The sequence below is a fragment of the Euprymna scolopes genome, chromosome 2, assembly GCF_053919585.1.
Source record: "Euprymna scolopes isolate OS-2025 chromosome 2, ASM5391958v1, whole genome shotgun sequence".
NCBI lineage: Eukaryota > Metazoa > Mollusca > Cephalopoda > Sepiida > Sepiolidae > Euprymna > Euprymna scolopes.
This window is the reverse complement of record NC_136483.1, coordinates 111,535,929-111,551,152: the sequence shown is the minus strand read 5'-3', so window position 1 is coordinate 111,551,152 and position 15,224 is coordinate 111,535,929. Positions and strand designations below refer to the sequence as shown.

Genomic DNA, 15,224 nt, shown 5'->3' with positions numbered 1-15,224 from the left:
TTTGAACTCATCAACTTTAAAAGAAAATAAAAGATATATGGGCATGATTATATAAATCCGAAAAAATCCGAAGAGTAGTTGCAATTGTGTTTTGTGATATTTACGCCATCTTTTATTTTAATATATATATATGTGTATATATATATATATATATATATATATATATATATATATATATATATATATATATATATATATATATATATATATATATATATATATATATATTAAAATAAAAGATGGCGTAAATATCAAAAAACACAATTGCAACTACTCTTCGGATATTATGTAAATTCAAGAATATATATTTTTCTCTACTTATTTCTATCTCTAACCCATATTAGTTTTCTTATAAATTTTAAATCCAGACCTTTTATTTCAATTTTTCAGATTCATCTGCCTTACTTTTAATGCTAGGTTTATTTATGGTGTCTTTTAAATTCAATAAAAACCCTCCTAAATTTGCTGATGAGGAGACCTTGCTTACCAAAAAACTATATATAATTATTCTACATAACTTGATGTATACCACAATAAAAAGCATTGTTTTCCGAAACGATCGTACAGATAATTGATTTTGTTGTTGTCCCTTCTTATGAAACTGATTTTTAATTTAATTAAAATTTGATTTTTAAATTTTAAATTATAAATCACATTAGTTAATATTGAATTAGCTCTAGGACATTTAACTATCGAGCTTATTATATATCTAAATTACAACGAGCACTTTCTATTTCCTGTATTTTAATTAAACTAGTAATTTCACTGTTACATTAAAATACACTCAGCTCTTTAGACTATTGTTCTAATCTCCTTTAAATATATATATATATATATATATATATATATATATATATACATATATATATATAGTAATTCATAAAATATATATGGCGATTAAGCTACACTGAATATTCAGCGTTTCATCCACTCTAGGATTTCTCAGGCTTATGCGCGAATTCTGCGGTTGTGTATCGTTTTTATGTGGTCCTCTTCTATTGAGGATTTAGTTAGCCAATCAGCTTTCTCGTATCCACCGTGCCACTTCCTATCAGCCAATGGGCATGCATTTTATCGGACAAAGGATCTGTTTTAAAACTAGGTTATTTTTTTTATTGTTAGTTTATATATAAATATATATATATGTACATACATATATTCACATATATATATACATATATATATACATACATATATGTGTGATCGTTTATGTATATTCATGTTTATTTAGTTTATTTATTTGTTTATTTTCTATTGTTTTGTTAGTTTTAAAACTATTTTGTATCGCTATCCTAGAGTAAATTTTATTTTGTGAACACAGTTATTTGCTATTTCTCTTCTACAGTTTAATATATATATATATATATATATATATATATATATATATATATATATATATATATATATATATATATAAAATGGGTTAAGAAATTCCAACGAGAGAAAGATGTACATTTAAATAAGGGGGTCACCAACAACGTGTATTTTATATATATATATATATATATATATATATATATATATATATATATATATATATATATATATATATATATATATTGCTAATCAACAAATAGACATTGGACAATTGTGTCGTTACGAATTTCTTTCTTTGTTACTCAACTGTCATAACTTAAATACGGAAGCCTATGCAAACATAAGAATCACTCTGTTACACTAGCAATGCCAAATTATTATTACTTTTTTATGAAATTTGCCCCAGACGAAACATGAAGTCATTTTATGTAAGGAGTTAAAAAGTATTTAATATGACTAAGCTACATGATAATAAAAAAGGAATAGAAGGTAAAATCACTAGAAAACAATTCATCAATTGTTGACAATTGCAGTAGAGCTTGTGGTACTCTCTTCCTGTCGACTATCGTTTCAAGACTAAAGTCAATAGAAATCTCCTGCCATTGTTTTAATCATATTTCATTCTTTTTAGCATCTTAAATCCAATGGTTTCATGCCTTACCTGGAGCGACTTCCATACAAAAAGAAACAAGTTTATTCTATATTTACAATTTGTGGTTACTTAGCTTCCATGATTTAATCAATTTTTACACTTTCAAAATTTAAGATTTCTAATTTCTGATTCAGACATAATCTATACAAACCATCTAAAATTTACCAAACTTAGTACACCTTAATATTTTCCACTCAACTACTGGAATATATCTTGTATTTTTAACTTTCTCCAAAATCGTTAGATAGTGATGTACTATATTACCTATGAATTTTGTTATTAAATATTTTTATGATTGTAATATCTTTGTATAAAATTTAATAAGATTTTTCCTATTTCTTTGCTATTTGAGCCTTTAGTAATACATATTATAGCTTGATAATAACAAAAAGACTGATTAAAAGCAAAGAAAGTGGATGCTCATAAGTAATCCAGGGGAAAATATTACGATGAGCCAGTACATGTAGATATTAAGACGACCCGTGTATATTATGCTTGAATGAAAAGCTTGAAATATTAAGTTTAAATGATTTAAAAAAATGACTAAACTGTAGAAGTGAAATAGAAAACAACTGTAGACAGAATAAACTTCTTTTTAGAATAACTATATATATAACATAAAATAAATAAACTAAGTCAATATATAAAGTACCAACAAATCACAAAAATAAATAGAAAAGGAATTATTCGAATCACTCACATGCTAAAATAAGGTTATCTGTTAATTTGACACACATATCAAAGACAGATGCGCCACATCAAAAAAAAAAAAAAAGGAAGAAAGAAAGAAAGAAAAGGATGTCAAGTAAAGTTCGATCGGGCCTTTGTTTGAGGGAAGCTCGGCCACTGGTCAATGAAAGCATTAACTTATGAAAGAGAAATAACAACGGATCTAATTGGCTAGTTAGCTAGACTAAACACTACCTAAATATATAAAAACAATCAATGACAAATATTCGTGGATTTAATCTCCCAGGTTCTCTGGCCATGTCTTTATTTATTACTATTTCTCTCAAATCCATCCTTATCACTACTTCCCATGTTTTCCTTGACCTTCCTCTGTGAACTGAACTTGTTACTTAAACTGTTCTACATCTGCTAACTTAAGAACTTCCATCCATGTTTTCAATGTGACCCAACCATCAAAATCTCCTGTTCTGCACACATCATCCTATTCTCTCTAAATTTAATCTTGCGCTGAAGTCATCAGAACTAAGACTGTTTTAAACTCTATTGTATCATTCTCATATCATTTCATCCCCATGCAACACACGTTCTCAACTCGCACTGACTAGGTTTCACTTCCTTTATTCTTTTTTTTATTTACAATTTCTTATCAGCACTTGAAAGAGCTGAAGCCATCACCCGTCAAGCTGATATTGTGGCTGCCGTGTCATTGGAGGTGCTCAAAGGATCAACAAGGGCATTCGATAAATGTAAGTACAAGAAAATGATTACCTACCCAATTTCTCGATTTACAGGCAGACTTAAAATGTGTTACCCCAAAAGGAATTAGAACCGATATGTATCTCTGCTTCAATACCCGAACCCCTATATTTCCATTCATATCCTTATTTTTTAATTTCTACAATTTAGATTTTTTTTTTATAAATAAAATAAAATAAAGTAAACGCTATTTTTTCACTTTAAGAATGTTCTGCATGGAGGCAGAACCAACGCTATTATTGCAAAAATGTTAATACAAAATAAATAATAGAATTGAATGCATTTTACTAAAGAAATGTTGTGTACAATCTGGTTATAGGGTTTTATTTTAGATTTCATCCCTGGACAGAGAGAGATAGCAGAAGAAGAAGAAGAAGAAGAAGAAGAAGAAGAAGAAGAAGAAGGAGAGAGAGAGAGAGAAAGAGAGAGAGAGAGAGAGAGAGAGAGAATGCAAAATTCTTAATTATTAGCACTATTAAATTATACATAAGATTTTACTGTGTTTGAACTTGGTATAGTGTTTTGTTTTCAATTACATCCCGGGACAGACACTGGACAGCGTCACCACAAATATCATACAGATTTCTACTTTCAGTAAAAATGTGAATGTCTTTTTCTTGCTTTAAGTTATATGTTAATTGAGAGGAAAAATTTTCACAAAATTTTAGGACCATACTGCTTGCTTAGTCAGTGCTGCCAAAAGCTCCAATCTCAAGTTGCCTAATGGCCTTTCCCAGAAGAATCTTGATTGTAAAAGTATTATACAAAAAGATTAAAAAAAAAAACCCAAACTAAATTGCATTTCCATAAGTTTAAAAATATGCGTCCATTGAGTGATGGAAAAAAAATTGTGAATAAATGTAAAAGATCTACGAAAATGCTATTATTTATTTCAATGGGTATATATATATATATATATATATATATATATATATATATATATATATATATATATATATATATATATATATATATATAATCTAAATTTTCTCAAGTCCTTCTGCTCCTTTTTTTACACACATTGTATGAAACTAATCTCTAACACACATGTCCTTCCTGTAGTTTTATGCGGACTTGAATATGTCAACTGGATCGTAAAACGATGTCATAAAGTAGAAACTTTCCCAAAGCTACCTCATGTGCTTCGTGACTGATTATAAACTATCTGATCAGTATTGCAGAGTTGCAAAAACTCGCTGACATCCTTTCGATTTATCTTATTAAATGTAAAGTCTTCAGATTGTTTGGTCATGTTAAACGTTCCAGTACGGAGCTATTTAAAATATGCATTGAGATCATAGTACAGGAAAGTCGATTTGAAAGGTAAACAAAAGAAAAGATACTGTGTACACGACGAATATTTACATAAAAAAAACACCTTGGTCCAAGATCGTAAAGTTTGGAGGACACTCAGCTATGTTAGTGCATATTCTATAGCTAGCTACTCTTTTGCATGTAACACTAAGGGAGGTAATTCAATATATATTCAAGCAAACACTAGCATTAGCTGGCTCAAGTATTAGTATTATTTTTTGAACATGACTAGTTTTCTGAGTAAATTTAATTACAATTTTTTTATACAAAACAGAGTTAGGTTTTGCGTTTCTGAATTTTGGAGATGAGGATTGATAATTCGTATTATTTGGATTCTAATGTTATTTTGAGTGTTATTTTCACAACGTTTCGGTCGCTGTAGCCTTCAACCTTCTTCATGTGTATTTTATCGAACTCAGATGTAGTTTTGTTTGGTATCTTTCTGTCAAAATTGGGAATTGTCATGGAATTTTGAACAGAACCCTTTAATTAATCTACAAGGGTAGCATGCTCTCGTTCCGTCAGCCATGACTTGGTAGAAGTCCTAAGTAAATCGCAATGGTATTTTGAATGTAGCCTGCACTAAGGATTAAAGCTTCAACTTATAGTAGAGGGTCACTTAGAACTGAATTTTACCAAGTACTTCATTTATTATACAAATGTTCATTCGAAATTCTGTGCAGATTCCCGAGTTTGACAGAAAGATTCCCGAATTCGACAAAATACACCTGAAGAAAGTCGGAGATTATGTCGACCGAAACATCGTGCGAATGACACTCAAGATGAGAACATAGTCCGAATAATACAAATAATACCAAAGTTTGGTTTTGGTTCACAATGTTTACAAATTATATACTTTTGCATAAGTAAAACACATTCTAACGCATTCTCTACTTAAATACGCATGTGTTTGTGATATTTATATTGTATCTATTTGTTAGCCAAATGATATGAGACCATGCATCATCACCAGGTAACTTGAAGCAATGAACAAAAGAATATGTTTACTGTTTTTGTAGTAACTATTTTTTTTTATTTCAATTTACAGCCATTCACGAAGCTCGTCCTCACAAAGGTCAGTTGAAAGTTGCCGCTCGGCTCCGGTCGGTATTACACTCAGGTGTTCATCCATCCGAAATTGCAGGTTAGTTGCTTTGAAAAAGTTAAACATGAATTGCTCATTAATAGGAGGTCCTGGATATGACCTTAAATTATATCCGATGGTGAGGCTGCAGCTTGCAGGTTTTGGGGAGTGTGGAGCTACCCTTTAATTGCCATTGCTCCCAGGTCCACTCTTACCCGGAGTGGTAGTACCTGTTAGGGTCCCAACTATGGGTTAAATAGAAACTGACTTGAAAAAAAAATATTCTATTAAAAACATTTTCTTCAAAATCACTGGATTTGGCATTAAATAACCTGAAAAGGGTTGATATGCCATAAAACAAAAACAACCAACCAACATTAATAGGAGGAAGGGGTGCATGTGACATAATTGGGGTATGTTGCGGGATTTGTGGAGATGTGTTCAGTTTCCTACAGATCTGTATGATTCAAAAAGGGACACATAATTTGGGCGGGAAACATATAATTTAAGTAAATTTTTACTCCACTCCCGTCTCTCCTTCTGCTTCTCTTGCCCTCTGTAAACGTTCTTGTCGAGTTATTGAACTGAGGGTTAAAGTTATAGATTTTAGAATAAATTGGGTTGAAAGTCAAGAGGCAGAAAATGTTAAAATGAGGAACAGGCGAAGCCACTAATTAGATTCGAACAGTAAGCATAACGCTTATAAACACACACATACACACATATAGCAGTAATTAACACTTCCTACCCTGATTATTGCACAAGCATAGAACATTGGTTTCTGTAGGTATAACATTGTTGATATTTATTTAAAATTTATTATAGTTATAAAACCCCTTTAAGAAATTGAACTTGAGCTCTATTCAGGCAATTGTGAAAAAGCGGTTAACTTTGGCGAATACGCATCATTTCAACTTCCTGTTGTTGAATACTGTTGAACAAACTTGCTGATTGTGATAACCCACCGACATGGCATTCATAGGTCATGCTTTATTTTCTTCCAGTTATACGATAATAGCCGGTTGTTTGGAGAAAAGGCGTTAGCTCGCAAAGCCAAGGTTGGCTTTGTTGATTGAGTTCATATCTCTCGATCAGCAGTAATTACCACTTCCTACACTGATAAATGGATAAACACGAATCACTAGGTATAAAAATTATTAATATTTATTTAAAAAATATTACAAACAATATCGTCTGAAGAGGTCTCCGATTACTTGTAACTGGCTGGCCGAAACATGCTCATGAATGTTTAGTGACAAATAAATAAGAAGTACATCTTGCCCTACTCGTTAAAACTTCATTGGTTGCTTTATCTCTGGAAATATTAACCTGGAATTATATATATATATATATATATATATATATATATATATATATATATATATATGTGTGTGTGTGTGTGTGTGTGTGTGTGTGTGTGTGTGTGTGTGTGTGTGTGTGAAATGAGTGCATCTTAGAGTTTATACAACTACTTCAATGGTTTGCAGCCTACAGATATATGCACACATGGTATAAGCATCATTAATGTCATACACACCAATGCTGCTTCTGTTTATTTGTTTTTTTATATATTAGTAAGGTGAGTAAATTACTGCATAAAGCTCATAAAGATCGTGCCTTAAGTGGTTGTAACTATCCAGGCGATTAGTAATAAACCAATCCCTTCTCAAAGAGTAGCGGAACCTCCTGAAACTGAACAAAATCATATCTCAGCCCGATAACAACAATGTCACTGTCGAACTGATGTCGAGGGTGTATCCTCGGCTAGTAAGAAAAACGTACCTATCCAAGCTTTCTGCCATGAAAGACGATAAATATGTGGCTATGGTTGACTGATCTGATCATTTGGTAATAAACTTTTAATTAGTGAGTGAGTTAATTATTCAATATACGTGTAGCAAGTCTCCATGTGACTAGACCTTTCTCATTCTAACGCAATTAGCAGTGTAATGGCAGAGGAATGCATGAATCAGCACATAACATTGCCGATGAAGGTTTATTGAGTTGAGTAATTAAACACATATTCTATATATTGTACAAACTCACTGTCTGATTGATGTTGAAAACATATCACCGACTGATAAGAACACACATACACAAGTGTTGTGCTATGTTTTACTCATAATATGTTTTTAAAATAGCAACAGCAGCCGTAAAAATGTTGTTGTTGATCTATAATATATTAACACTGTTGGCATGTATGTTTGTGTGAAAGCAAAAGCAGTTGTAACTGCTGACTGCTGCTGATGGTCTATTTAATACTAACACACTACAAACATGTATGCCTGAGAGCAGCAGCTGCTATAATTTGAAATTCCCAGATATTGCAAAACACATTTTGGAACATCCAAATATTTAATAATATATATAACAAATACTGCTCTTTTAAAATGATTATTTTTTTCTGTTTGTTTCAGAAAGTCATCGCTTCTGCAATCGCGTGCAAGATGCTTATACCCTTCGTTGTACTCCTCAGGTGCGTGTTATTGTTTTCTAAATTCCTCAATCCTAAAATCCGTCAACACACTTAACTGACGCAGGTTACGCAGACGATATTGCTCTGTTCGCGAATAACACTGATGATGCGCAAATGCTGTTACTTGAACTAGAAAAGTCAGTAAATGACATTAGTCTTTAAGTTAATGAGGATGACAAAGCTTCTGCCTTTCAATACGGATGGGGGGAATCAAAGCTCCAGATGGAATAACACTGAAAGAAGTCACTGAGTTTACATACCTGGGCAGCAATATAGGTTCCACAGAGAGAGATATCGAAATTTGCATCTCAAAAGCATGGGCTGCATTTGATAAGCTGCAGTCAGTATGAACTAAAAGGCAAACTGACAAATTGAAAAGGCAGTTCTTCAGAGCAGTGGTGGAGTCTGATGATACAACCCGGACACTCACCAACAGATTAAAAGAAGGCTAGACGACACGTACACTCATATGCTACGAACAGTGTTAAATATATCTTGGCTATATCATCCCATGAAGTAGCAACTTTATGGCAACCTACCTACCATCAGGGAGCGACATCTACGATTTGCCGGTCACTGCCAGAGGAGCAAGCAAGAGCTGGATGAGAAATGTATTGCTGTGGACTCCACGGCATGGGAGCATGAGCATAGCACGACCTAGATCCACGTACATCCAGCAAATTCACATGACATCAACAGTAATCCCGAAGACTTCAAGCAGTTGATGTAAGACAGGAAACTCTGGAGAGAGAGAGAGAGAGAGAGAGAGAGAGAGAGAGAGAGAGAGAGAGAGAGAGAGAGAGTCATATTGGCCCGGGCAAGTAGCCTTACCAGATAAAGAAAAATTCCTATGATAATATTTACTAATTAAGTATTTAAGATTAAAATTTGAATTAGATTGAAATTTGTAAGTTTCAAAAGTCAATACAACGCGAATTTATTTATTTAAAATCAAATGTTTCGACATTATAAGGTCATCATCGGGAATAGAATTAGTTTGCTTTTTTTTCTTTTTCTTTCCTCGTGGCATGTTGTTCGATTCAAATTTTTACAACGCTTACACCGAGAAAAAAAAAACGTCACTAATTCTTTCACGCAAACTACGTGATTTCCTCCTGAATTGAGCATCTGAAAATATTGCCGTTAAAGAAAATCACATGGTCTTTACTTTTTGGTGACACCAAGTCACAAGAAAAGAAAAGAAAAAAACAAACAAACAAACAAACAAACAAACAAACTGACTGGATTCATGATTACAGCCTTATATTGTCGAAACTTCTTTAATTAAAAAACAAATAAATGTTTATTAAAAAATAATTCTGCGTTTTAAACTTATTTATTTCAGTTCATACTTTGACCTAGTTTAATTTTTTTTTATTAATAATGGCAAAAAAAAAAAAAAAATAGTTCCAAATAAAATTAATTCGTTTATGAAAATAATACCGAACGTCAACTGAAATAAATTTGATGGGCAAGAATTCTCTTTCACAATTAAATTTTCTCGCAGCAATGAGGGAGAAGCATTAACAGCTAAAAAAGACATTTTTATGGAAGTCGCTTCAAACAAGACATGAAGCCGCAAAACCTAGTGTACCCTTTTCTATTCCCTGCAATCTCTTTTCCACAGAAGCGAGGTTGCGAGTCTGTCTCTGCTCTATCGTTATTTTCATGTAGTCAACTGCTTCAATCTATGGTGCCCCTTCCCAAACTTTCACAAAAACACTCGACTAACTACAACCACTATATACATTTTCCCCCACTCTCTATCTGTGCCTAAATCTAAACGCAGATTCCATCAACACAGCTTCTTTCCCAGAACTGACCGCCTGTGAAACACTGTTTCGGTTGAATACAATATGGTAGCCTACAAATTCAATGTAAACAAGTTCTTGTTGAGCCGTCCTCATAAATAATCAAATTCGACCTATTTACACTATTAATAATTACCACACTACCACCTTACATTCATTAACTCTTATCCTTGAGTGGCCATCGGGCCTTCATAAGTGGTAACTCACAAGTAAAAAAAAAATGTAAGGAGTTAAAAAGAACGAAAGATGACTAAAGCAAAGACATAAAATGTTTATTGACCTTATTCTTGAAAAAAAAAATTCAAGAATATAGAAGAAAAACTTTGATAATATCCACAAAGTTGAAAATAACTTTTTTTAAGTCACTCCAGGCAAGGCATGAAGCCACTTAATATAAGAAGGTAAAAATGAAAATCGATTAACACAAAGATTGGAGATGCCTATTGGCCTTAGTCTTGAAAATACCAAAGCTGTAGTTAGGAGAAAACAGTCAGTAGAGAGATCCATAAGCCTGCAGTTCTTGGAAATATGCTACTGGAATAGGATCTGTATTATAACTAGGGCTATGACAACAGCATATTCTTTTCATTGTTTTGACTCTCGAGTATATATCCGACACAGTTAGACACAGTTAATCAACCGATAACCACATCACTCTATATAAAAGCATATAAGATATCAACGGATACACACTCAAGAGTCAAAACAATAAAAAGAATATGCTGTTGCCCTAGCCCTAATTATAACGAGGTACTTGAACAACGATCAGACAGACTGAAAATCTTGTCTCCAGTAAAAGACTTCAAATGTCAGGTCTCTGAGCCTGTTATAGGGATGGCCTTGCAATTTTTATAAAATAGGAATGTTAAGAAATATTTAGACAGAGGGACAAGAGCACCAGGGAAGAAACAATATATAAGTACTTACATTTCAGGAAATATTGATGACAATGATAATTACAATAATTGTCTAGGTGGATTTGTTTAAACTCCACGAATATAATCCGGTCTGGATTATTGTCATTTTGAATTCCATCTTCTTTAATAGCTCAGACGAATTGATGAACACCAAGGATGTAGAATATTTACAAGTGTATGTAATACTTGGATATTATTTTTATAACGTTTTCGTCGACATAACCTCCGACCTTTGATAGAGGATGTAGAATGTTTACAATTTTATATTATTTGGATTACTGATCTCATAATATTGAAGCTGATGTAACCTCCGGCCCTCTTCACGTACATCTTGTCAAACTTGGGAATCTGTTTGACATAAAGATTCCAGAGTTCGACAGAACATACCTGAAGAAAGTCGCAGGTTACATATTGAAACATATGGTATTTGGAACACGAGACCCTTAAAGTAAATTTAATAAATATTTTAAAAATAATGATTCAGTTTTATTAGTTTATTGCGAACTACTTTCAATCTTATGCGTATAATAGATAACATGTAAACTATTTACAACATTATGTATTATTTGGTGGTTCTTGTTCAGAATTCCCCCTATATTAAGAAAAAAACTGTATGATCTACGTAGCCATGACGAAACGAAAATATCATATTCCAAAAATCACGTAAATTGATCACGTAGTTTATTTTTAAATACGAAAATCAGTTTTTATGAGTAACCATTTTTCGTCTTGTCTGTCATTTTGAAAAAATCTAAAAAGGGAGATAATTCAAACTTGCGAGATTTTTGTTGTAATGTCTACGAATTACCATTAATCGCTTAAAATGATTTTCTTTATGAACAAAAATAAAACTACTTAGCCAAATTACGTAATTTTTGCTATATATTTTCGTTTCGTCACGGGTACGTACATCATATATATTTTTCCTTTTTGTGTATTTTTTTTAAGTATATGGATAATTTTGGATAAAACCTAATTGTATTATTCGGACTACTGCTCTCATCTTGGATATTATACACACAATTTGTTGTTGGTGTTTTTTTTTTTTTTGGAATTTGTTATTTATTTACAAAATCATTGATTTCTTCGTTTTTTTTTTTCAGGTTCATGGAATTGTAAATGACACGATCGATTTTGTGAAAGGTGTTTTGACAACCGAAATCAACAGCGCTGGTGACAACCCCGTATCCTTTTCTTATTGGCAATAATATTACAAAAAATTGCACCCATATTCTCATTATGGACGGTCGTTGAAAAGGAAAACTTCTGAAGATTTTGTATCTATTTACTCGTTTGATTTGATTGATTGATTGGATTGTCCACCATTGCAAAGTTATTTTTAGCCAAGAACATTGAGGCAATTGCCAAGCCTGCTGCGAGCAAGGTGGGCTCTCTCTACCGCGCTAAAAGACTACTTACACCTGAGAGTATCCTGTATCTCTACAAGATCACGGTTCGCCCATGTATGGAGTATTGTTGTCATATCTGGGCTGGTGCATCTGCCACTAGTCTCTCGCTCCTAGACAGGGTTAAAAAAAAAAGTCACCAACCTAATAGGTCCTGAACTATCAACTAAACTCTAACCTTTGTCTCATCACCGAAACGTGGCATACTTGTGTCTGTTTTACAAGTATTTCAATGGCAAGTGCTCTGACGAGCTCCGAGCACTAGTACCCCCTCGAAGACAATACAAACCCGACAAGCAGCAAAATTCCAACCCTACACTGTAGAGATCCTTAGATGCCATAAGGCTTTCTACTCGAATAGCTTTTTTCCCTCGGACTGCTACACTTTGGAATTCCATCGCGGGCCCCTGCTACCCTAACTGTACTGACATGCAGAAATTCAAGTGCAATGTGAACAGACACATCGCTGCCCGATTGCATAAATAATATCCCTGCAAATCTGATCCCAAATAGTAGCCCTTCTTCACGACTAAGTGGCTCTGTGCCTTGTTTAAGGTGAAACGACAATGACAAATAAGATTTTATCGAATTTTATGATTTTATGATTTTTGTATGAAGTTCAGTTGTAGGTTATTTTATTTCAGTAAATTGTTTTGTTTTTATTAAATAATCATCTTTAAATATAACATAGTTTCGTTAGGAAAGTTTATTATTTTATTTCGGAAAATCTATAAGAGCTGATCTTAGTAGGTTTTAAGACCAACTCCTATGTTTTATTAGTATGTAAAGAAACCCACCGCGCGAAGGAGAAAACAAAGCCTTTTTACAACAACAAAAGGGTTTACTCAATTACCTACACAGTTTAGTAGAGATGGAAGAAAGTTGGACAGTGTTCAAATGAAAAAAATCAAACATAGAAAGTTCTTTGGGCTAGCGAAAGTCTATCATCAGTTATCTTTAAACGAAAATAGTCGATGTTTGAACGTTCAGTAGATAGTACCATGAGGGAGGGAGGGAGAGAGAGAGAGAGAGAGAGAGAGAGAGAGAGAGACGCAGAAAGAGATAAATAGGTAGGAAGAGAAATTGAGATAGAAATAGATAGATAGATAGATAGATAGATAGATAGATAGAGCGATAGATAGATAGATAGATAGAGAGAGAGAGAGAGAGAGAGAGAGAGAGAGAGAGAGAGAGAGAGAGAGAGGGGGTATTTACTCGTTGCTTTCATGGTTCTCTCTGTTGAACGACCGTGATTCCAAAGAAGCTGAAGTAGTTCTTCAGGATACAGATCGAATCAATGTTCCCTACAAGCTGATTGGTCAGCGTGTGACCAAATCACCTAACAGGGACAGTTCTCCGTGAGAGAAAATGTCTTTATTTATGACTGATGCAGAATCTGTTAAATATTGACTGCCTGGTAATATTTTTTCACGGATCAACTTTAAATCTCTACACTGTATAAATATGTGTTTCACTATACGTCATATGTATAACACATAGGTGAATCTATCTGGATATGGGAGTGACGATGGCTAAGTGGTTAACGACACGGCCTAAAAATTTAGGTGCATCAAATTGGAATCAAGTTCATTTAACAGGCACACTTCCATCAATATTATTAATGCTATAATATTTTACAAGTAATAATTATATTATTATCATGTATTTCACCTAGAGGTAATTCATTTATTTACTAGAATATGTACCAGGCGTTGCTCGGTATTAAACGTAACGTTAAATTCCTTAAAAGAAATGAAGAAAAAAAAAAACGTAACGTTAAATTCCTTAAAAGAAATGAAGTAAAAAAAAACGTAACGTTAAATTCCTTAAAAGAAATGAAGTAAAAAAAAAAAAAAAAATGGAAAGAAACTGAGATATGTACATGCGAGTATTATGTTTTTTTACTAACCAATTCACTTCTTGTAATTAAAAAATATACTCGAGCTGAGATTGAAACTAAAACCTAAAGACAGTGGGTACGATAACCGTTAGCCACGCTCTTTAAAATGTGTTTTCAAACCTACTTATTCTTAATGTAATGTGAACGATTTGCGCATGTGCAGTCGTGAAACAGTTGACAAACATATAAAAATCTGATAACTCCCAAGTACCAATTTTTCAATCTTTACTCTTTAGCAGCCCTTTTTTCGGATGAAAACCAATTAAAAAGTTTTCCACGTGTTTTAATACCTTATATATCAAATTTAAAGTCTGTAGTTCAAAAATTCGTTGGGTATATAGGTTGAGAAGTGTCCTCTTACACACACACACACATTCTCACTTTTATAGTTATATAAATTTATTTGTTTATTTATTGTACCAATGTGCGTCTCTATAATTTTGTTTATCACTGTAAAGCAGATGTAAAAGAAGTAGCTTGTTATGTGGGATTAATTAGAGTTATTTCCCTTTGGGTAGAATTCATTTAAATTATTTTTCTTTTACTTACTTATTTAAAGTACTGTGTTCTGGCGTCCTGCACGGGCGTCAGATGCAGGTGAGTATATTTAACCATGACCAACGCGTGTCCGCTGACATTTAAGCATGCATGCATATATAAATATAAATAGTATTTGTTTAGTAGCATTTGCTACCTCTGTGTGTTCATAGTGTCTTACATGTGTGATTACACCAAAAATGGGCAATTGAGTTCCGCTCTGTTGTTTATTTTGGCGTTGAATCTTCTCATCATATAGAAAGTTATCTGTCTGCTTGTAACCAAAGCTAGGAATGACGGTGGCTAAGTGGTTAACGACACATACTAAAAATCTGGGCTGGAATCCAATTCCTTCCACAGAAAC

The 15,224-nt window shown here is 32.9% G+C and overlaps 1 protein-coding gene across 1 annotated transcript in view; it reads left to right on the top strand.

The window, feature by feature from the left end:
* The window catches only part of LOC145294204 (histidine ammonia-lyase-like), an 85,864-nt gene that overhangs the window by 48,086 nt on the left and 22,554 nt on the right, over positions 1-15,224 (top strand). Inside the window, exons 12-15 of the mRNA XM_080141316.1 lie at positions 3,310-3,405; positions 5,778-5,873; positions 8,231-8,289; positions 12,121-12,201. Coding sequence (XP_079997442.1) covers positions 3,310-3,405; positions 5,778-5,873; positions 8,231-8,289; positions 12,121-12,201 — 332 coding nt within the window. The remainder of the gene's footprint in view (positions 1-3,309; positions 3,406-5,777; positions 5,874-8,230; positions 8,290-12,120; positions 12,202-15,224) is intronic.